Raw genomic sequence first — 24,409 nt, 5'->3', positions numbered from 1 at the left:
TCGACCGATGTATTGCACTAAAGCACGAATCACGGAAATGGAAACTACATGTAGCCTGCGAATTTCTGCCAGGGTACAAGCCCCGTGATTCGGGTGCGGGGTAAAGCCACCCAACGCAGGCCAATTAGTACCTGGAATTGAGAGTGGACCTAACCTCGCACGGGACAAAGAGTGGGGGAGGGCGCCATCAAACCAAACTCGATGCTGCCAATGATCAATAGGTATTTCCAATGCCCTGTATGGCGTATATTCAGCCGGGACATCCGAGGCGGTGTAGGAGTGGTACAAACCAGAATTAGCGTCCACAGCCGGAAACGTAACCCAAGAGTAAAACAACTCGTAAGGAAACGCCGGATCTGCACTTACCACGAAAATCACAGCCATCCCATCTACTGGGACCTGGTACGTCTGAAGATGGTTGCGTACCGCTACGCGACTATGCTGCGCAATAGCCACCGCTGCCGCCATTACAGAATTGGAAACAAGAAAACACAAAGAATACTTTGTAGCACAACTGGGTAGTAATTCAAAGAAACCGTTTAAGTAAGAATCAAGCTTGAATAAAGACCTATTTCAAAAAATAGGTAGGTTTCACCAACACCCCGTTTTCCGGAAACGGATGTGAAGGGGTTAAGGCATGAACGATAAACTACTCGAGTGTCATGATATAAGACCACCGAAACCGTTGGGCGCCATGTTGCAGGGTTTCTGTACTCACACAGAACTGTGCACAGAGGAGTGGAACCTCGGCAAATTAGGATGTCCCAAAACTTACCTTAGCAACCAACTCACCCCTTACCGAGCTAGCTACAGTGTCTCATTGGACATATCAAACACCCAATGTTTAGACAAACCAGAACATGAACTTACAGTACCTCAGGGTACGTGGGACTCATGAACACTCTTTCGTTATATTATCATTACAAACCAGATCATGGAGTAAAGAAGACACATGTGCATTTGAAATGTTTATTTACTAATGCCGTCTTCTCAGGCGCAGTATCTTTGATAATACAAGTATACTTATTATCAGTAGCAAAATTATCAGCATAGTTACTAAGACATAAAAAGCGAATGGTGACAGCATGTTAACATGCTGTAATGAATAAGAGTTAACAACACTTATATCTCACCCTCCCTAACACATATATTATATTATTATCTAAGAAGGTCTCTTTGGGTTGTTTTAGGGCGGGCCCATACCTTAGTGTCCTAGCATGAAGGAATCACATCAGCATACACCAGCTCTCTCTGCATGTGCACCGCATCAAGTGTGTTAACAATTCTCGTGCAAAGCAATATCAATCCCGCCTCAAGCCCAAGTTGGCAAAGGCTGCACTTGTGTTATGACTATGAAAGCGTGGAGATCAGACCTCATAACAATTCCATATCGTGTTGCTCCTGAAACTTCAGCACTCTCCGTGCAGACATGGTTTATTAAACAAGACTGATATCAGAGCAATAACATATTATTCTCACATACACCACGGCAAACCACTAGGTTGAAAGCTAAGTCAACAATTAAGGGTCGTGTGCAGAAGTTGCAAGAAAGGAAAAATGGCGTTTAAATCTCAAATGTACCTATGCTAACTTAACACGATATAAGGATATATAGGAGCTATACAACAGTAACAAACTGTTACTGTAAATTATGTGTACCATGGCCCCATTTTACAAGAACATTACTTGCAATTAACTGTTACGATTTGCAGGATGTTTTAGGATTGTTTAACTCATAGCTTCATCCCACAACATTTACGTTTTTAGGTCTCGGACCGGAAGGCTGGCTCGTCAGCTTCCAGGAAGAGATTTAATGTTTTTGAGATGGGTGCTTAAACCCGCCGCTCTCCTCCACCTCTCCTCCATTGGCTGGCTTCCTAAACGGAGGCCAGCCATTGGAGGAGAAGGGAGTCACTCCAAACAAGCCCCGTCTCTTTCGGATTCGGGGCGTGTTTTTGGCGTTCTTTCGCCCTGTGACGTCACCCGTCACTCAGAACGCCAAGAGCACGCCCCGAATCCGAAAATGTTAGGAGCTTTGCGTCCGCCATTATCCTGCTCCTTACAATGAGGTAGGCCGCTGCTGTCTCGTTCCACGCCGTGTCTTTTTCCCGCCCCCCTCCCGCTGTCCATGTGTTTGTTCCCGCCCCCCTCCGGCTGATTAGGTCCACCCGGCATTGCCCCGCTACGTTGCAGCCTCGAGGGGGCCCACCTGTTTTATTTATGTAGGTGGACGGGAGCCCACCCCGTACTAAGGAAAAGAATTCACCGCCGGCCCCGGGGATTCGTGGAGGAGATGCTTTGCCCGCCTCCCTGCTCAGGGCAGCGCTGCCATTGGCGGCCCACCGAGACAGGAAGCCAGGCAGACTCCGTGTGTTAAGAATTGAGGTTAGAGTGCCAAGTTGTGTTTGTGTTAGCTGGTGGCAGACGGTGAGGCAGGGATATTGTGGTGCGAAGGTAGCTGTCCTGGATGCCTTTGATCTGGCTCCGGCGCTTGTTTTCATCTTCTCACATATGTGTTGACATCAGTAACTCTCAAGAAGTAACAGTAACCGGAAAATGCGCTGCGGGGCAAAGCGCATTATGTGCGTCTTAAGGCAAATGCGCTATATTTGTAAAAGACGTCTTGGGTCGCGAACTTGTAATGTGGACTAATCGAAAATAATGTCCCACGGTGGCGCAATACACCGTGTTTGCTGTCCCAACAGACAGCCCCGTTCCATCCAAAAGTTACTATCTGCGTGCACTGATAAAGCGGCTCTGAGTCTCATTATAGGTATTAAGTACCCAATCCATAACTTTGCTGTTCCAATTCTAAACGCTTTGCCATATTGTTGCACGCCGTTGTCTAAATTCACTCAGCGCCCTTAAACTGCGTGTGAAATTGCCTTTAGCGCTTTCCTATCTTAATATACCCACAAACGAAGCTTGTTGAAACTTTTTCAATGGTCTGCGATTGCTAAGGAACAAACAACCGTTGTTCTTAAATGTATTCAAATCAGCTTGTTTCACCTCGACTTGTCAATATATCGCTGGACACTACCTTTCCGTCCCTTCAGGGAGCGCATCGGGGGAAGCATAAACACGCCAGACATATAAAACTTGTGACTGAGGTGATAATTTTAAACACGGTGTACATGTGCATCGGGAAGCGCGGGAGCAAGAACCTGTGTGGGGGTAAATAGGCATGTAAAGAAAGGATTCACCTATTTCCTGGTCTGTTTACTATCAGTGTGTAAGTTGGGGATTCTAAAACCAGGCGAGCGCGACATTTGCATTACAATATTGAAAGTAGCGGTCATAGTAATTGCTCTAGCCTAGGGTGTCCTTCAGTTCCCTCTGGCCTTTGACCTTAAAGTCTGCATGGGCTCTTCGCTTAACTCTGCCCCCTCATCAGCTGGGATTGGCCCCTATAGGAAGTGTGAACTAAGGCTTGTGTTTATGATTTGCTCGTGTAGCAGATACTATGTGGAGTTTAGTTTTTAATGGGTGGCCAAGTTTGTCTGCTGTTAATGGTGTTTTTTTAGAGCAGGTGCTCTCTGAGCTGCATTGATTGAAACCTGATGGTGCCTTTTCACAACCCTAGTGAACATCCCCGTTGGCCGTTTCCAAAAGAGTTTGTGCTGGACCTCTTTAATGCATCAGCATTTCACTACATATTCTAAAGGTGAGTGTGTTGTTCATAAGACGTCACATATATCTTGAAAGGAAGTGCCCTTTCCTTGCAGCCTGCCATCGGATGAATGTAATGCCCTCTTACCAGCCAGTTATTCAAAAATAACATTTTAAATAAATACTTCTCTATGCAGTTCGATAATATGTCTATGTGTCCTTGCGTAATGTACCTGAGGCTCATGTTAAGCGCCCAAAAACCTTTGTGTCTAGTTCGCGCTACATAAAACTATTAAAAAAAATACTTCCACGTTCAAGAACACTAGATGTTACAGTGGCACCCAAGATAATATGCTGTATAGATAAAAACGTATAAGCTTCTAAAGGCGGGACTGATTGCATTGCAAGTATTCACTGACATCTTTCAGCCTTACATTCCAGGACGCTCTTTGCGTTCCAGCAACCAGCAACTTCTTAAAACACCCAGAATCAAGAAAACCAGACAAGGTGGCCGTGCCCTGGCCCACACTGGACCCATATTATGGAACTCACTACCGCTTGAACTAAGGTCAATCACTAACCACTTGATGTTCAGATAAAATCTAAAAACCTATCTGTTTCCCAGCTACTAACGCTACCTCATTCCTGAATACATTGTTACTCTTACCTCCATCTGCAGTTATAGCGCGGAGATACCCCTTCGGGGGTCTAGTCAGGCGCTCTATAAGCAAATAAAAAAAAAAAATAAATAAAAAAAAAAAAAAAAAAATAATGCTTGTTTTTTATGTAGTTGGTGTTTGACAGCCTATTACAGACATTTTGCAGAGAAATGTTGTTTTTGTTTCATTCATAAAAATATTTCTTTTAGATAACTATCTCACATATGAGAAATGGGAGGGTTGTCACAGAGATTATTTACTGTAAAATTAGTGAGCTGCTGCTGTGTTACAATATTACAAACATGTCACTATCCCTGATTATTAGATGTAAACCTATTTAGAAATTGGGTGAGTGTGCCTGTGCACTGTGGCCTGGCCAAAGAGGGCATGAAAGGGTTGAAATAGAAGCATACATTCAAAGCTGTTCTGAACAGGGGCCCATAAAATGCATTTTGTCCAGGGCCCCCAAAATTGTTAAGATATCCCTGCCGCGCACAGAACCATCATGTAAAGGGCATAGAAACCAGACATAACACAAACCAAAAATTTCAGAAGCATCCAAAAAGTTGTGTAGGAGCGATCACCAACTAGTGACTACCGTTAAAGCAACGGAGCACTGTTCCAAGACGTGTTCATTTTAGTTAGTAGTCGATAGTGAGTAAACCCCAAATAATGTACTCAGCTCAAGGGTGGCTAGTCACTACTGTTAAACTAAAGCAGCACAAAAATTAATAAATAGCGAAGCGTAAGGTCAAATCCTTATCTTATATACCTATACCATATAAAGCTGATGTATGATTCCTCATTATGCAAAATACTTTAAACAAATGTTTTATGTGGTTTAGTTATGGCCAAAGAGGGCAGAGCGAATCTTACAACCAATAGGGAATACGTGAGCTAAAGTTCCACAGTGTATTCATTTTAGTTGCCAATATATGAATAAAAGAGCTTTTCCTTGGTTCCTGTGCTTAAGACTTACTTTTCCTTAATTTCTATTGGCTGTAGCATACTGTTTCTTGAATTTTCCAATGCTTGTTCCTGTGTTGGTCCTTGTGTTTTTCTCTCATCAGTTTCCCATTGCCGAAGTACTGCTTCCACCCGCTTTTTGGCTTCTTGTAATGTGAGCATGTGAGGGGGGCTCTGTGTGCTTTAATGCCCTGTGCTTCTCATCTGCCCTCCAGCTGCAGCGCTCATGGTCCCTCATTGGTTACTTATGTCCCAAGTTCCGATGTTATTATATGTGCTGTCCACTGGCGTAACGAAAACTGAGGGGGCCTCCCTGCACGGTGCGTAGAGGGGCCCCCTCCGAGCTCAATCAGGAGCTCTCCGGCCAGAGTGCACTGGGGGGGTGGGGGGTGGGAGCCACCGCGGGGGCCTGTGTTATGCTTGTTTTCTTGCCTTCTGCCCCCTGATTGCACTGATTTTTCTTGCCTTCTGCCCCCTGATTGCACTTGTTTTTTTTCTTTCCTTCTGCCCCCTGATTGCACTCGTTTTTCTTGCCTTCTGCCCCCTGATTGCACTCGTTTTTTTCTTGCCTTCTGCCCCCTGATTGCACTTGTTTTTCTTGCCTCTGCTCCCCTGATTGTGCTATTTTTCTTGCCTCTGCTCCCATAATTGTGCCATTTTTCTTGCCTCTGCCCCCCTGATTGTGCCATTTTTCTTGCCTCTGCTCCCCTGATTGCACTAGTTTTTCTTGCCTCTGCTCCCCTGATTGTGCCATTTTTCTTGCCTCTGCTCCCCTGATTGTGCCATTTTTCTTGCCTCTGCTCCCCTGATTGTGCCATTTTGCTTGCCTCTGCCCCCCGAATTGTGCCATTTATCGTGCCTCTGCCCCCCGGATGGTGCCGTTTTTCTTGCCTCTCTCGTGCCTGGGGGCTGTAGTTCCGGATAACCAGCTGAAGTCTGCAAACATCCGCCTCCGAGTCCAGTCAGGTGAATTATCACCACTTTACCATTGGTTGTAGACAGAGACTGTCTATAATGGCTGCAGTAATACGTACCTGAGCTTAACACTCAAAAGCCAAGAATCGGAGCGTGAGAGGTGCAGATCTGACAGGTCGTTAGTGGCTATATGGCAGTGTTATCCCCTTCAAACCGACCCTATCCACAGCATTTATTGTATGAAGCATGCCAAACCCCGTAGCTGCCTCTCAACTGATCTGCTCTGTGGAAGTTGTGCAAGGGCTTGGTTACCTCACGCTACATTTCAGGACACTAAGCACCAGTGACCGTGGGGGTCTGTGGAAGGAATTTTTGAGTCAAATGTGTGGGGCTCTGTGTGTGGGGGGGCTCTGTGTGTGTGGGGGGGCTCTGTGTGTGTGTGGGGGCTCTGTGTGTGCGTGTGGGGGCTCTGTGTGTGTGTGGGGGGCTCTGTGTGTGTGTGTGGGGCTCTGTGTGTGTGTGTGTGTGGGGCTCTGTTTGTGTGTGTGTGGGGCTCTGTTTGTGTGTGTGTGGGGCTCTGTGTGTGTGGGGGGGGCTCTGCGTGTGTGTGTGGGGCTCTGCGTGTGTGTGTGGGGCTCTGCGTGTGTGTGTGGGGCTCTGCGTGTGTGTGTGGGGCTCTGCGTGTGTGTGGGGGGCTGTGTGTGTGGGGCTCTGTGTGTGTGTGGGGGGCTCTGTGTGTGTGTGGGGGGCTCTGTGTGTGGGGGGGGCTCTGTGTGTGTGTGGGGGGGCTCTGTGTGTGTGTGTGGGGCTCTGTGTATGTGTGTGGGGCTCTGTGTGTGTGTGTGTGGGGGCTCTGTGTGTGTGTGGGGCTCTGTGTGTGTGTGTGGGGCTCTGTGTGTGTGCGGGGGGGGGCTCTGTGTGTGTGGGGGGGCTCTGTGTGTGTGGGGGGGCTCTGTGTGTGTGGGGGGGCTCTGTGTGTGTGGGGGGCTCTGTGTGTGTGGGGGGCTGTGTGTGTGGGGGGGGGGCTCTGTGTGTGTGTTTGGGGCTCTGTGTGTGTGTTTGGGGCTCTGTGTGTGTGTTTGGGGCTCTGTGTGTGTGTTTGGGGCTCTGTGTGTGTGTGTGGGGCTCTGTGTGTGTGTGGGGCTCTGTGTGTGTGTGGGGCTCTGTGTGTGTGTGGGGCTCTGTGTGTGTGTGGGGATCTGTGTGTGTGTGGGGCTCTGTGTGTGTGTGGGGCTCTGTGTGTGTGGGGGACTCTGTGTGTGTGGGGGGCTCTGTGTCTATGTGTGTGTGTCTGTGTGTGTGTGTCTGTGTGTGTGTCTGTGTGTGTGTGTGTGTCTCTGTGTGTGTGTGTCTGTGTGTCTCTGTGTGTGTGTGTGTGTGTGTGGCTCTGCGTGGGTGTGTGGCTCTGCGTGGGTGTGTGGCTCTGCGTGGGTGTGTGGCTCTGTGTGGGTGTGTGGCTCTGTGTGGGTGGCTTTGTGTGTGTGGCTCTGTGTGGGTGTAAATGCAATAGGCCATGCATTTGCGAGCGATTAGGCTATTGGTATTGTAAATGACAATGCCATTTATTTAACGATTAAGCTATTGGCTATGTAAATGACAATGCCATTTATTTATAATTTAAAAAAAAAAAAAATGTCATGAGCAATGCCAATAGCTCTACCTTTAATAATGCAGAGACCATTGCATTGTAAATGCTTGTTTTACATGGTACTCTTAATGATTTCTTTGTATCCCTAATAGTTAAAGAGACACTTCATTTGGACTTGTCTCGAGTGCAATGGAGTGACCAGAGAAACACTTAAAGCCCCTACATAGTATTCTAGGAACTTGGATTATTGATTGATAGGATGGAAATTACTTCATTGCCTATTTGCAGTCAGAAATGAAATACTGCTTCCTTCGAGCTTATTGGTGATTTATATGTTGCTGCAAGATATTTATAAACAAAAAAATTCATGTTTGCCTTAAAAAATAAATGCACTTTTATTTATTTTTTACATTTTTTGCTTGTAGATTATGAACAGTTCATAAGAGATGGGGCCAAACTCCCGCCGCTTGTGTGTGCCATAACAGGTAACTAAATTACTTGCTCAATGTTTTACATTTATGTTTAAAATGTTAAAGGTCTTCTCAGACAGATTTCTCTTTTTTATTAATCTGTGTATATATATATATATATATATATATATATATATATATATTGGTGTGAAAGTGGAAGGTGCCATTCTTTCCAACCAGTTTAACAGGTCTACGCTCCTAAAGACCCTACCCATGAAGGAATTGATTGAAATGGGCTCTTTGGGACATCTGTCGCGGAGACATTGTTTCTAAGGCTGACCGGTGGAGAGTGGCAAAAATAAGCATTGACTTCCTTGAGCATGTAGATTCTCCTTGATGTTATGTTGTTGAGGCATGCCACAAAAATGTATGGATGGGGCTTAGGAAGGACTCCGACAAGTTCAGCGGTACCGTAAGATGCACAGCACTGTAAGTGTCAGATGAACTATCCTAAGTAATGAAGTCTCAACTGTGAGAAGTGATAGTTGTGCAGATTAAAGCACAATTAGCTAAGATGAAAGCCCGGCCTTGGCAAAGCAGCATAGAAAGTGTGGTTGGAGATGACCAGTGTAAGAGAGGACGCATCTCCTCTTAACAACAATCAGTGAAAGAAGAAACAATGAACTACTAACTTCAGGTCAACAGAAAGCTCAACATTGAATGGTTAATGTTTAAACCAAACAATGAAACAGTTGAAGGGGGATAATTACAGTCTGAAGAGCCTACAGTTATTATCATTTAGCAAAGCATTTGCCAAATCTTTGGATTACCAACACAATTCAAAGAGGTAATGGCAGTCAGAAGACCAGGTAGCTAAAGTGGCCAAGGAAACTCCATTTGACCGACAAAGAAGAGCCATCCATTAACTGTTTGCCTGAAATAATAATGAAGTTTATCAGGAAGAAGAGAACGAGAAATCACTGATCTAGGAAACTGAGACCAGGGAAACAAGAAACAAGAATGCAGATGTTGATATTGAAGTGCACTCAAATTCCAGGGCCCCAAAACAATGCTAGACAAAATACAAGGTAGCAGAAGAGGAAATATCAGAGGAGAGAAGCTCTACAAGTTTCACTCAACAAAGGAATCCTATCTGCAAAAGGTCTCCATCTCACAAGAGCATTTAGAATCTCTGAAGTTCAGAAGGAGACACCTGCACCAGGAGATTCAGTAGAAAGTCTCACCTAAACTGGCTAGGTTGCAAGCACCATCTGGCACAAACTGGGAGACTTCAGAAACCACCAGAGGCAAAACTCAGACACTAAAGACTTTTCCCAAATAGATGAGAGGATCCTTTGTTGGAAGCTAGACCATTCCAGAGGACTCTACAGTAATGTTCCATCTCTGAACAGTGCCCTCACCTCAGACATGCCTGCCCGTGCCCAGGGAGAAAGCCTGCATATCAGAGATACGTGGTTAACTGTCTCGAGCTTCAGCGATTAAAACTCCTGAAGGTTCCGTCTGCCTTTACTATGGGGGTACTGGAAAACTGGTCCTACAGAAGGTTGTGCTCTGAGACATCAACTACACACCTTATCCATCACCTTTTATCTTCTTTCTTAAGCCAATTTGTGACATGCTCTTTCTTGGGTTGCACAACCCTGTACAAGTGTAATCTGAAACCAATTCACATGCCCCATCCAATGTGGGACTTCAATGCAAGTGATATGTAGCTTAATCCATAAACTCTTTGCATTCATAAGCTTATCTTCACTGGCCTTAAACTAATAAAATAGAAGACTGCTTTTTAGGTGGTAGTTACTTCTATATGTCTAGTTGGAGAGCTTTGGCCTCTTTACTCTTGCAGAGATTTGTTGCCCGAACCTTTACTATCTCCTTCATCTGAGGCTGAAAGGAACCTAGACTATCTGGTTTCTTGAGTTCACTTTTAGGTCTATCAAAGATACATTTCCCTCAGGAAGGCACTTTAGACTTATGCAGTTACCTAACCAGGAAAGAATGCTTTAATGCACTTGTAGGCCACTAAGTTCTTTGTTGTATCTGTGAGGCGGGTGAAATCATCCATGCATAGTCAATACTGTATATGTGGCATTCATTCACCATATTGCTTTAGATGCTCTCTCCCGATATTATCCTTGGATTTCTCCACATTAATTTTCTAATCCTATGTGTTGCATATGAGCTCTCCATCTGGTTTGACTAGGCTTTTGGTTTTATGGTGTAATCTTCCCCTGAAAGTCCCAAACTTTTAAATATTCACAGAGCCCATTCATTTCCCCTGTCCAGTTATCATGGTCTTCACCCTTTAATATTTAAGGCTTTAATCACTAGAAACCTTGTATCATAACAATTCAGACTGTGTACCACTGATGAAGCCCTGCTGGTTAGGGCTGCGCACAATGCCATTTTCTCGGGTAATAAACCCATGCCGGGTAGAATGGGGGTAATTTCTTGATTGCTGGTAGAATTTGGGTTACAGATATGGCCTCTGTACTCATAGGCTATTGCTATGGCCCATTCCATTTAAAATTCAGATGGGCCATGTCCCACCATGAAGATGCCTAGTGAAATATTATTGAAAGTGAAAGCTACTACTATGAAGTTTGGTTTCAAATGTTTGGTTTTAATAATTATAAGAGAAGATGTATTTTAATCACTAAGGTACATTTATGTTTGTGGTTAGAAAGTTTTACACCACCTAAGTATGAATAGATGTATATATTGGTATGATCCAGCTGATTCCATTAGTAGCAAGAAGGAGTTGAGCTTTAACTTAATTAATGGGTCTACTTAGTTATTCTTTCATCACAAGCCTTCTGCTTCCATTTTGTTTTAAGCAATTCATTCTCCTACCAATTTTACATAGATGATCCTGAACTTCAATAGGGATGGCAGGACTACTCCATATCCAAGAATGCACAGATCATCAGACCCCTTACTAAATACCTGGCAAGTAAAGGGGCATGATCAGAATGTACCTTTGATTTATTGGATGGTGACTGTAAGGCATGGTTTGATACTTAAAATATAAAGGGCTTCTCAACTGTGGTTTAAGGGACTACCTAAAAAAAAAAATAGGACTCCATAAGCAATGCTGCTCCCAAGCATAGTTTGTGATCCATAAGGGGTGTCATGGACATTACCAAATACACTTTTCCTAGATAGAGGACCGGTGTTTGGGGAATTATGGTACATTTTAGCAGATCAGCAGCTAATATAATGCAGTATTTTATCACTCCCTTTCAAAAGTGCTAGATACTTTCAATTATCCATTTTTAGTATTTGCCTATGCTTATTTGCTGCTAAATAGTTGCTTTTATACTCTGTGTTATTCCTTTACATTTCAGAACTATGTTGGGATCCTCTACGTATACAAATGACCGATCTGGGGTTTCTGGAAGGTCTGGAGCAGTGCCCGTACTGATCCACCCCTACTGGGCGGGGGCGTTGGGCAACGAGCACCTTGCTCATTTTCCATGCTCTGCGTAGTCTCAAGCTATCTGTGTTTGGACCAAGGGAAATCTAGTCTTATTCTTTTACATGGTAAAATCATAAAGTGGCAGCCTTTGCAGTACAGCCACACAAGTGCAGCTAGCAGAAGAATCTCATGATTTACATCTTCATGTGGGTCAAGATACATACTATAATCAAAAACTGATTGCAGCTTATTAGGAAACTGTCCGTGGAGCCAGCAGAGTCTCATTAATCAGAAACGGCTTTTGCAGCTGGCATACAATTTTACACACATCTCTCAATCCATCTAAATCTTCTCCCAAGTTTGGGTTCGGTATAGACCGGAATCATGCACTTTTTCTCTGCCTGTAATCATGTTTTCAAATCTTTCAGCTTGTGGTAAAAATGGGGCCATCACTCTGCATCTCATCCACTGCAGTAATTTTCTTGCCAGCATGTGACCCTGCTCCACCATTTGGTACTGCAGTTGCTTCATTTTCCGACAAGGATGGATGCCCAGTATTAAAAGTATCATAGAGTAAACATGCTGCCTTTCAAACAACCACTTGCTTCCAAAAGGTTTGAGTGGTCCTACTTGTCCAGGTTATGTGAGGTAGGTCATCCTCTGTCGTATGACACCGTGGCCAACTTCCTGAGAGATTGAAAATACTTACTGCAGTTGGGTAGTTTGATCTATGGATATATTTAAAGTATATCAGATTGAATCGGGGTTGCACAATGCACCCATGAACATAGAGCAATGTCTCAGTACATTTCATGTCTGTGAGGCTTGTTTCACAGTTCCCGTCCCACTTAGCTCTAATAGGTAACTCTTCTCTCAAGTAACTCTCACAAAGCGCCACTCTATGTCAATTACTATAGCTTTAGGAGGACTCTGTATTCAGACCCAAGAACCCTTTCCTTGTGGCATGCTTCACCCTGGATAGCTTGGCGTTCAATAAAACATGGCCCACCCCAGCCCCCATCTGTGCATTTTCAAAGTAGACAGAGATTCTTTTTCGTATAAATCTTCCTTCCTTTAAATCTTTTTACATCAATTTTCCATCCGACCAGCTGCCCTGGCTTTTAGATATAAATTGCGGAACTCGTGCTGGTCCCCGCAGTGGCAGGGCTAAGAAGCTAGGAGTACTTTTAACCACTGACATGGATAGCCGGGACCATGTTTATGACATATGAGCCACCAAATGTGAGGCCCACTGCCTCCTTGTCAGCAGAAAGAGACACATTTTAAGTTCATATTGCTGCGACAAGAGTGTAGTAGTCTGCCTTCCCTCCCAGGGGTCACATTAAGTCTTTCTGATACATTTTCAATCTGAGACGGGAAGTAACAACATTTCATGTAGGGAATCCTAGGTTCGCCCTTCTCGTATGGTGATGTTAATCTCTGTGGTCTAGCCCTAGGCGGGTATCAGACATTATCAGGAATTAAAGTATTGTGTCTAGTTCAAAGTAAATATTTTGGGGGGATTCAGCAGGATAACCCCTGCTATTCTATCCATCATGAAAAGTGGTAATCTAGACTGCAAGACACAGCCTCATGTATCCTGCCCAACACTTGGCATACGTTTAGTATAATGTATATGCCCTGATGTGCAAATCTAATGTTAAATTAATTTAAATCAGTGGTCTTTCATTGCAGCCCCATCAAGTGGGATCTTTCCTCACCAGAATGGGCCCATGAACTCAATGGGAAAATTGGAGACTTGGACCAGTTAGTAGAGAAACTTGATAGTTCTCCATATAGTTTGAAAACTGGAGGTGTGGAACAGAAGCAGAAGCGGAAATGCCAAAATATCATCCCCATATTTAGACACAGTATAATTAATGCACTTGAGTGGAGAAGCGTGGCTCAGTGGTTAGAGGCGGCATACCCGGAAGCTGAGATCAGCCGTGGACCAGGGTTCGATTCCCCGCCTTGGCGGGTCTCGGGCTAAAAATTTCCACGGACTCGACAATTCTCGCTCCGGTGCCTACTTGACTCACGGGGTCACACTCTGCGACTCTGGGCAATAGCTTGCTTAATCTCCACTACGGCCCCTCGCGGCGGGATGCCTGGCTTTCACCTTGTGAATACCCTGCCGGGGTATCTCACAGGGGAATACCAGGACGGGTTCCCTAAGCAAGCGCCTTGAGACCCCTGGGTGATTCGTGCGCTATATAAATCGAAAATTCATTCACTTTAGGAAATCTGGCTTTTCTGTCTGGTCACTCAAGATTTTGCCCTTTTTGCTGGATCCTATATTTTTGCTGGCTTTACGACTGTGTGCACTTTACCCCTACTAGCTAATAGTATAGTGCCTGTGCTCCCATTAACCATGGTTAAGTTGGCCTATTCCTAATTGACACTTTTCACTTGCCTGTAAGTCCCAAGTATATAGTGTAGAAAGTGTACCCAGTGCCTAGAAGTTAACTGCCACTTGTGGAATTTAGCACCTATTATGCCATCCACTATTGTGGCAGTGCAGACATGGCTTGCAGCCTATTCTGTGTAGACTGTTGCAGTCTAAACATACACTACGACCTGTCAAAATAAATCCCTTTGACCAGTAAAAACTTCCCGTTTAAATATTAGAAAGTCACTCTATGTGAGCTTAGTATCCCACAAGGTAGTATTCATGGGTATTTAAAAGTGGGACATATAGAAAAATAATACTGCCCTGTTCCTATTGTGACCAGGCCCTAAATTTCACTGTGAGGCCTGGCTGTCCATTGTAGAAAACCAGAGTATACATTAAAATACTACTGTATCTCTGGAATGAGACCAGCTAGAAAAATTATTAAACAACTATTTGTGTTAGTTATTAAAAATCCAATTCATTTGTGAAGTTGGATTTTTAATAAATATTAAGGCAAAGTAACTTTAAAAAAGTTACCCTCTACCTGTCTGAACCGTCAGCAGACTGATTAGCCTATTTCTCCAACTATCAGCCTGTGTCCATCCTTGAATAGGTGTGAAAAAGGTATGAATTGCCTCACAGGAGTGAACAATAGGCTGACCTGAATGGGCAAAGATGACTCTTTTGAACTGCACAGAATATGCAGGGGGGCGGCAAGGGGCATCCTTTTGACGACAGTGTCAAGACCTGCTTGAGCCATATTTAACACTAGGGACACACTTAAAACGGAGAGAACAGGATGGTAAGACAATTCTTGTGTATCTACTGTTCAGTTTCTGGAGGACCCTGCTTTTGTACAAACAGACATGTGTCTCTTGGTTAGTTGTGGGTAGAGTGCCTGCCTCAAACTGGGTTGTAGTGTTAAATGTGGGAGAATGCTAGGACTACCATAGTATACTCCCCCCACATACATACACCACAGCCCTCAGAGCCCAAATGTAGTGCTTCCCCAAGACTTTCGAAATTTTCGCTGAGACACATAGCATTTTCGGCCTGTTTGCAGTGAATCAAACAGTAACTACTGAAAACGTGGGTAGGCTTTGCCCCAGGAATTTTTACCACATTGGTTGGGGCATGCACAGGTTTCACCCCTCCCATTTAGTTCGTTCCAGACAATGTGTTGCCTTAAGGCACAGACTTGAGAATACTTTCTGGACCTACGAAGGCCAGAAGAGTGACTGGACCTGCTGTTTGTGACCTGAGAGTAGCCCTGAAGGATTGGACCTGCTCCCTCTTGTTCCCAGAATAATGAACCAGACTCCAAGGGTCAGTTTGCTGACCAACTGTGTGGTTACAAGGAGACAACAAGATGCCATTTCCTTGCAGTACCCAGCTGACTAGTGGCACCTGGAACCTGCTGTCGGCCTCTGCCTGACACGCTTCCCTGATGTCATGGTGGGCTTTAGAAGTGAACTTTTGTCCTTGATTGGGACTTAAAAACTAAGGAGCCAATTATGAAACCAACCTCTCTGGTTTCAATTCTGATTTCCTAATAACAATGTAGGCAGTCGGAATTTAAATCGGCCGGTCATTCCGGCTGGATTGAGATGGGCTCAAGGAGCATATCGGCCAGTCGGAGGCCCCAACATAATTCCGGAGGTCAGCGTTTCTGCCGTCAGGATTGTGACGGTGTCTGACAGGCTTTTCATGTGGCCCTTCTATGTAGTATTTTAGGTTCATCTTCCCCAAGAGTAGTTTGAGAACATGGTGGTAGTAGACTGCTTTCATCAGTACAGCAGCTTTCAAATTGGCTAAAAATCCAGGAGCATTTCAGACCGGCCTAAGTTCTGAATGTGTTTACACATGGCCCCGTATTTTCAAAAATGTATATAGCATCTTCGCTCACTTCTTTGTCTCCTTTCCATTTTTCCAACCTGTCCCTTTTTCAAGCAGATTTTGAGTGATAGAGGCATAAAAATTGATAAAATAATAACATCATTTCTGATGGATGTTTCTAACTACAGATTCTTCACCTTTAGAATATCCCAAAGTTCAGATTTTTTTATAAATGTCAGTGCTCCTGCATACTAGTAGGCGATACCGTGTTGATTTCATTCTGTCATGGAAGTGGCAAACTGAGCCAGATAAAAGCACCACCTCTGCACTCTAATTTCAGTTCCTTTTTTGATGTGCTTAATATGAGATCTGGATCTTGGTCCACTTTGTGTCATCAGTTGACAAGTTTTATCTCTACATTTTGTCCGAAAACCAGTGTGCAAGGGAACATGTGCCCTCCTAAAACTACAGGGTTTAAGTCTCATCAGGACTGTCAAAAGCTAATGTCTGTGACAGACCCACACAAGGAATGCCTCTGGTATTTGGATTTGAGGCATGACTCCAAATAACGCGAAGATGAGCCCTCTTTACTTCTAAGGCAATCTGGGAATGTGAAGCGAACTTGTACATAATTGAAAACTGTAAGTAATCTTGCAATGCCCGCTTCCACTCAAAGACGAGGGCACAGACACGCTCCCACTCTTTATGCAATTTCTGCAACAGGTCCTCATTGTAGTCCAAGTCTTCCGGTAAGTAGAAGTTGAAGCAGAAGCACAAGATGCCTAAGCAGGATTTGTCCAAGTACCCACCACTCTTTGCCAGAGATGTCACATGGATGTCAGGGTGCCCCTCAGTACCTTGTCCTACACAGAAGAATGGATTCCGCAGCTGATCCCAATGCACCTAGAGTTTCTCAGGCAGTTGGCAATGTCGCAACAGGTGGAGGCTGTTGAAGAGGCCCTGGGGCCTTCCGCTTTGTCTGGCATGCCTTTGGGTCCCAAAGATCGTCGGAGGCTCCAGTCAGGTTCCTGCCAGCGGTTCTATCTTGGCACAGTCTCTATGCTCCTGAATCCAGCTCAGGTTCCGCACTGGCTTTGATGCTGATTTTGACTCTGGCACGAAAATCCATGCAGGTCTCTTTGACATCGATGCTGGTCCTGACACCCGAGAAGGGCTCCATACCACTTCTTGTCTCCAACTCGGAGCCAAGCTTGTCTTGGTCTTGACAGATGTGCATCCCGAATCCACCCTGATGCACCCTGTCCCGGAACAATGCTTCTATCACAAAGCTGCCCACCAGCGCTTTACCAGCTTTTCGGTTCTGACTCTGACCAGAGTCTGCCACCCTTCGGAGTTGATGGTGGGGATGATGGGGGTGCTTTAACCCCCACACTATGATTATAATAACTTTTATATGGGTGTACAGGAGAACAGGGGGTTGGACACTCCCACAGATACTGGATTAGTTTGTTCCATAGTCCGTCAAAGAAGGAAAGTGCATCTTTTGCTGTGGTGATACACAGCACAGCAGAGGTATTGGATTTACAACTTCTTTCTATTGAAGTCCAGACGAATGATCTGACTAAAGTGTTTGTACCTCTATAGTCATTGCCAGGCACCTGGGCTAAGTCTTGTACTTTCCCACCAATAAACAGGCAGATAGCCAAGCGCCACACACCCGCACCTGGTGATCCTGATATTTTTAAAGCAACATTGCATGTCACAAAGTCTGGTGGTCCAAGCTTCCACCAGTTGGGTAAACCTTAAATCTTTTGCTACGACAGAGTTGAAGAGAATTTAGACAGTTTGGTAAAGGAAATGTTTTTAATGAATAGCCTAGTTCCGCAGGTGGCCAAGACCGGCTGTTTATTAGGAAAATATTCCCTTGACCTCTGGGACGTAGTCCACAAGATCTTGCCAGCAGTCCCTTAAAAATGTCGAGTCTCCCTGGCTCAAAGCATCCAGAATGGTCAGAATGCGACCAAATGTGTGACACTTGTTTGGACTGGCCACTGACTGCTTGGACAGAGTCGTTGAAACTAGCAGGTGCTTTGCTGTTTGGAATGGATAAGATCCACTGGCTTCTCTGGAGACACGCACGCGTCATTTATTATTATACCTTTCGACAGGTCTCGAGTGCTTTGCAAGAAGTCTGATTCTGCACTGGAACACTTTAAAGAAAACCAGGAACCGGCACATTCCTTGGCCTTCTCTAATCATGCTAGACAATATCCTGGCAGCTTCTACTACTCCAGAGGATTGTCGCACTGGCAACACCAAGGATTACACCCTATGCAACAGACACCCTTCCTCTTTCGAGGACTGGAATCAAGAAGACAACGTCCGGGCCACCAACTTCCCAGCTCCCTGCTGCTTTAGCAGCAGCCTTCAAACTACTTTAGTTCACCCTTGGTGCCACACGAGCACTACGTGGGAGACAGGAGAAGATATTTCCTTCAAGGGTGGCAAAATACAACATCCAACAGATAGATCCTTCGGATCGTTCAATGGTGCTGTACCTGCCACCCCTCCCATCAGCAACTCTTTGCCTTGCTTCAAGGAGTCCAGGCTTACTTGGCCAAAGGAGCAATAGTGGTGTTTCCAGACCTGGAAATAGGGACACGCTGTTACTCCTGCTATTTCTTCATGCCAAAGAAAGATGGAAGACATCGTCCTTTTTCAGGTTTCCGCCCTTTGAACTCTTTTTTTTTTTTTTTGCTGAAGGACAATTTTAAGTTGGCCCTGAGTCAGTCTGCACTGGATCCAGGCCACTGGATGGGGGCTCTGTTCATTCAGGACACCCCTATTTCATGTACCCGTCCTGCAGTCAAAGACGCTACTTACAGTTCACGGTAGGAGAGGAGCATTTTCAGTTTGCATTGCTCCTCTTCATCCTCCACAGTGCCCCTGGGTGTTCACGAAAGAGATTGTGGAGGTCGCAGCAAACCTTTGGAGGTTTGTCACTGCAGCTTTCCCCTACATCCATCAATCGCTATTGAGGACAGGCTTACTACTGTCAGTCATAGACCACCTCCAGATGGCATAAAACCTTCAGGCATCTACAGAGTTCCCTATTGGTATACCGAAGTCACACCTGACTCCTTTGCAAAGTCTCCCTTTCATTGAAGCGATTCTAGATACAGTGCAGTTTTAAGCCTTGTCTGCATGAGAGCAAATCCAGGGCATTCCTGCTATTTTCCCGATGTTTCAGCCTTCGTCCTGGGCCTCAGCAAGAGTGGCTCTGATGCGTCTTGGCCTCCTGCATACTGCTTGTTGACTATGCTAGATCGCATATGCAGACTCTACAGGGGAACCTGAAGTCTCAATCACAACAGGAACCGATCGCAAAAGATCTGCAGTGGTGGCTGGGTGACTGCAATTGGATCAGCTGCAGACCTATCTCCCTGCTCCACCCAGAGGTGATGGATGCATCTCTGCTGGCCTGTGGAGGTCATCTGGGAGGGGTGGAGATCAGAGGATTCCACATCAACCTGTTGGAGTTACGGACCATTTGCCTGATGCTAATAGCCTTCCTACTGTCCATCAAAGGGAGGCCAGTTCAGTTCTTCACAGACAACACCACTGCCCTGTGGTACTGCAACAAGCAGGGTAGTGTGGGGTTCTGGGTCGTGTATCAAAAGACTATTCGTCTCTGGAGCTGAGTGGAGCTTCAAGGCATTTCTCTGGTGGGGAACCAGTTTGCAGGATCAATTAACAGCAGGGCAGACTGACTTAGCCAGCAGTGCATGGCAGATCATAAGTGGAGGATATATGCTCAGGTGGGACAGGGCATCTTCCAGCAATGGGGAATTAGCCTGGCTAGATCTTTTCACTACTGTCGAAAGTGCAATCAAAACCTTTGTGTGTTGGAGATTCCACAAAGGCTGTCTCTCGGAGATGTCTTTCAGCTGCATGGCACTCATTTACAGCATTCCACTTTTGACTCTCCTTTCTGGGGTTCTGAAGAAGATCAGGGACAATTAAGCACAAAGTCATCCCAGTGGCTCCGCATTGGGCCAGTATAGTGTAGTATCTTCTGGACATGATCATCTGTCCTCTGATCAGGCTGCCTCTACTGGAGGATCTCTTGTCTCAGCAAGAGGGCAGGGTCCTGCACCTGAACCTGTGCAAATCAACACCTCCTTGCTTAGAGATGGAGAGGCGACAGTTGGTTGCATTTGATCCTCCTGTCAAAGTTGTGGGTGCCATCCTTGCTGCCAGGTGTCCTTCTACAAAGTCTATCTACTGCTGTCACTTGGACAAGTTTGTGGCCTGGTATGGTACACATAATAGGGACCCGTTAAAGGTTAAACTATCCGATGTCTTGTTTGTTTTTATGTCTGGGCCAGGAAGCATTTGCAATGGACCCCATTAAAGGTTATTTGTCAGCCCTTTTGGCCTTTGTGTTTGCTTTAATTCTTCTACCGACCACTTTCCTCGGGTGGAAATAACTCCACATTGAAGTCCCAAGTCCCAAAAAGGCAGGCATTCAATTCTATTACTAGTCGAAGGTAGTACCAAAATGGCCCTCCTGATCCAGACCTACAAATGATCTAACCACCACTGCATCTCCATCCTGGCCTTGTCTAACCGGGAATATAGCTTATAATAGGTGCAGTCCTTCTTTAGATGTGATGATGCCTTGAATCTCTAATATGCCTTGTAGTTCAGTAGTCCCATGGTGACAACTTAGATCGAGAAGGAGAACAAGTCTACAGGCCATGCCAACTGCCTCAGAAAGACAGGCCCAAAGCAGAGCTCTCCTTGTCTGCCTTATGATAATACTGACCTTCCTCAAAAGCGGCTTCTGTGTGGCTGTGTTTAAATCTATTACAAATCCTAAAAAGGTCATCATCTTACAGGGCAGCAGTTCGGACTTGTCCTTGATGATACTAATGCCAGATCCTGCAGGAGATCTACATGCTTACACAGCTCTGCATTCAGCTGAAGTAGGCACTAATCCGTGAGCAGAATTTTACCAGAAGCCTCACCCTTCTTGATCTCTGAAACTCTACCACTGGCTTAAACATTTTGGTGAAGTACCACTAAGTTAAAGACCAGATAAATCAAGGGCTGCAAACTTGAACTCTGGCCTTTTCAGGAATAATGTAGGGATCCGTGGTGAGTAGAACCTGATCTTCTAGACATAAGTAAAAAATACGGCGACTCTGAGTAGATGGGTGCTTTTCATCTTGAACTCCCAGAGGTTGACTACTCAGAGATGCCTTTTGTCCTTCTTCTCCACCTAAACGCTGTTGCGTAAGAAGCCCCTCTGTTCAAGAATGTTTTGAATAATGATCCCTTTTAATTCCATATTGGTTACCTCATGACTTATCAGAGCTATAACCTCCTTTGTAAAGCAGATGAAACCATGGAACTCTATGTGAAGTCCCTCTATTATCTGTAGGTCTCTGTTTAGCAGTCGTATTTATGATTAAAAGCACCACACTGCCTTCCAGTTTTAGAATGGGAAAATTTATAATTTTTACTTAAATATCTTCCTGGGAAATGTTGCGCTCCTCTGAAACTTCCACGCCTTTTGTGTTCTCTCCCAGACCCTCTTAATTGGAACATACCCCTGAAACAGTTCTGACCCTGTCACGGGCTACTTCTTTAGAGCATTGGCTTCTGTCTGAGCCCTAGCTGGAAGAATGACCTTTTCAGTCCTGGCAGAAAGCTTGTGTCCAAACACGTTTTTGATGGAGGCCCTGTAGCTTGACCACAGAGGTGACTGGCCACACACTTGCTTAGCTCAATAATAAGGGGGTCCCTTTCAACTGGCCTGCCTTTGAAGGGGCTAGATCCCTCAGATTGCAGTCTTTCATCAGTGGAGAACATTGTCTGTCCATGGTCAAAGCACAGTTTGATTTGCCCAGGAGATATGCAGCAGATTGTTCCTTGGTGAAAAAAGTTATCTTGGGACGTTCAAGCCTCTCCATGAATGATAAAACATTTTCTTGGGGTCCTTGATTAATTTTGCCAGGAACATTGAAATACTATGTCAAATTGAGGTGGAGAGGTCTACCTTGAACCTGTCAAAAGCCCTATCATTCTCCAAGTTCTAGCACCATGATACGCTCCAAGTCCATAGTGGATTGCCAGGCTTGTTGAGCGTTGAGTCTTGAATTGACTCGTACAGGATGTCCCCTTCATCTGTCCTATCATCCCTGACTGCATGTTCCTGTGTGGGGCTAAGGCAGCATAAGAATTTGCATATAGTAGTATGCCTACTAGAATCCCCATAGCTGTCCTCTCAATTGTAGTGTGAATGGCTGCATAAAAGCTAGCCCCATCTGGGATGAATTCCTACTCCACCTCTTCATAGTGTTTTTCCAATAGAACCTCGGCCAACAACCTGGTTTAGGATATTATGAGGCTAACTTTAATTCAGGTAACAAAACCAGGGTGTTCTTCACAGCAGCTGGGCTGTATCCAAATGATAAGGTGCAAAAGAACTACCAACATGGGTATATATGGCCTGTAAAAGTCAGAAATAGTGCCAAGTGCCAAGAAAACTGTCACTTTACTCTCTTAAGGGTTATGATACCCGGTGTTATAATTTAGTGCTTCAACAGGGGGGGGTAACCAGGTAGGGTTTTTATTAAGGTCCAACATACTTGCCCTGAACGGAGAACAGCCATAACAACGCGGGGATTACCCCGCACTGCCATTACAACGCGGGGATTACAACGAAAGTCGTTACAACGACTTTCGCTGGAGGGCGCTGTTGGATAGGGAATAGTTTAATTTTCTATCCAACACCTTCCCTACTGTTAACGTGGGCTGGAGTTGGAATAGAAAATTAAACTATTCCACTATCCAGCGCCCTCCAGCGAAAGTCGTTGTAACGACTTTAGTTGTAATCCCCGCGTTGTAATGGCATGCGGGGAAAAAGCCCGCGTTGTATTGACATACAACCGCTCTGAACAATCAGAAGCCGAAAGGGTATGCAGTTCCTTAGTGGGTCACCCAGCGGGTGAGTACAGAGAGATAAGGGGTTGACAATCAACATTGGGGGGCCAAGAGTCCTCCAAGGGGGTGTAAGTAAGGAGGCGGGGGAATTCCTCCTTTCGGAACTAAGGCCCTCACACACCCAGCCAGCTAGGTGTAATGCTTCATCATCGGGACTGCTCCTCGTCAGGCCGGTGCTGCAATACCAGACGGGCACCCAATGATGGGGCTCTATGGCGGAGTTACTTACCTGTAACTTCAGTTATCCAGTATTGGTATTATAAAGATGTGAACATATTTCAGATTGCCTACTTATATTGTGTGATGTTACTCTTCCTGATTAATATTATATGACTACTCTTTGGAATCTAGTCATGTTTTATCATTAACAATGTACTTACTTCACACTTATTGGTTGGTAAATATAATGATTATGGGAGTGTATCACTATAAGTCTCCCACCATCCGCAACCGACTCTTACCTGGCATACTGCTTACTACTCTGATTCAGGCATGTGAATCTATGAAAGATACCCCAATACTGGATAAGAAAACAAGTTACTTACTTGTAACTTCAGTTATCCAGTATTGGTATCTTTCATAGATTCACATGCACCCACCCTCCTCCCCGGAGAGTCAGTTCTCTATTTTTTGGGATACTCATTTCCCACTTGTGCTAACGAAAATCTGAGGAGAATTGGCTCTGCAGAGAGGGTTCTAGAGGGTGCTGTAATCTGATTGGCTGGGACAAAATTCTTAATCCTTTTAGCATAATGAGGTAGATAGGCTACGGCAGTTTAGGCCTCAGGCCTTTCTCTTATGCCTACTACTATAATTTACTTTTGGTACTGCTTTTTTATATACCGTGGGACTCCCGCCTCGGCGACGGGGACTGATTCAGGCATGTGAATCTATGAAAGATACCCCAATACTGGATAACTTTTGTTCCATGCCGTTTGGTGAGGTGTGGGTGAGGGACCCAGGTTAGTGTAGATGTTATGTGGTGAAGGTGCAATTTAAAACAGGATAGGCAGTCCACAAATGTATTTTAATGAAGTGGCTCCTACCTGATTAAAATAAAAATTAGAGCGGCAAATCCTATCTTCAATTTAGGTGGTTTAAGATTATAGTGCTCTACTCTATACTGGTTATAATTTAGGGCTCACACCATCTAACTTCTGGGATCATGTCCACACCATCTACACAAAAATTGCAGACTGCTGAGGAGTGTCATGGGGGATCAGAGATGGTGGTGCCACCATAGGGGGGAAATGGTGGGGAAAATAACAAGCTCAGGCCAAGTCGGGCATGTCTGGCATAAAATAGGACAGTGGTCGAAGAAATGACTACGCTGTCCTAAATCATTGTTGTGCTCTCATGTGTTGCGTCAGTGAAAGAAAAGAAATACTGCCACCCACTTTTCAGCATGTAGTGCCTTCTGTCAGCCGCTTAAAGCACAGCTCTTGATGCTAATAAGTCTGAGGTTGTGGAGCAGCTCCTGGCCCTACCTAACATGGAGCAGTTGATTTGGCTGTTGTGTGTTTAAGTAGTCACAAAACAAAAGGAGATACCCTTAAATCCAATCGGGACAGGGTGAAGTATTACAAAGCAATAACCGTCCCTCCTACAAACATACAATGTCAC

General features: G+C 45.0%; 1 protein-coding gene across 2 annotated transcripts in view; it reads left to right on the top strand.

Moving 5' to 3' along the window:
- The window catches only part of ALG1 (ALG1 chitobiosyldiphosphodolichol beta-mannosyltransferase), a 233,498-nt gene that overhangs the window by 137,591 nt on the left and 71,498 nt on the right, over positions 1 to 24,409 (top strand). For both annotated transcript variants that reach the window (XM_078662966.1, XM_078662967.1), the window contains one exon: positions 8,163 to 8,222. In XM_078662966.1, coding sequence (XP_078519092.1) covers positions 8,163 to 8,222 — 60 coding nt within the window. The remainder of the gene's footprint in view (positions 1 to 8,162; positions 8,223 to 24,409) is intronic.

The sequence above is a fragment of the Lissotriton helveticus genome, chromosome 10 (genome assembly GCF_964261635.1).
Source record: "Lissotriton helveticus chromosome 10, aLisHel1.1, whole genome shotgun sequence".
Classification (NCBI taxonomy): Eukaryota; Metazoa; Chordata; class Amphibia; order Caudata; family Salamandridae; genus Lissotriton; species Lissotriton helveticus.
This window is presented reverse-complemented; position numbering and strand designations above follow the sequence as displayed.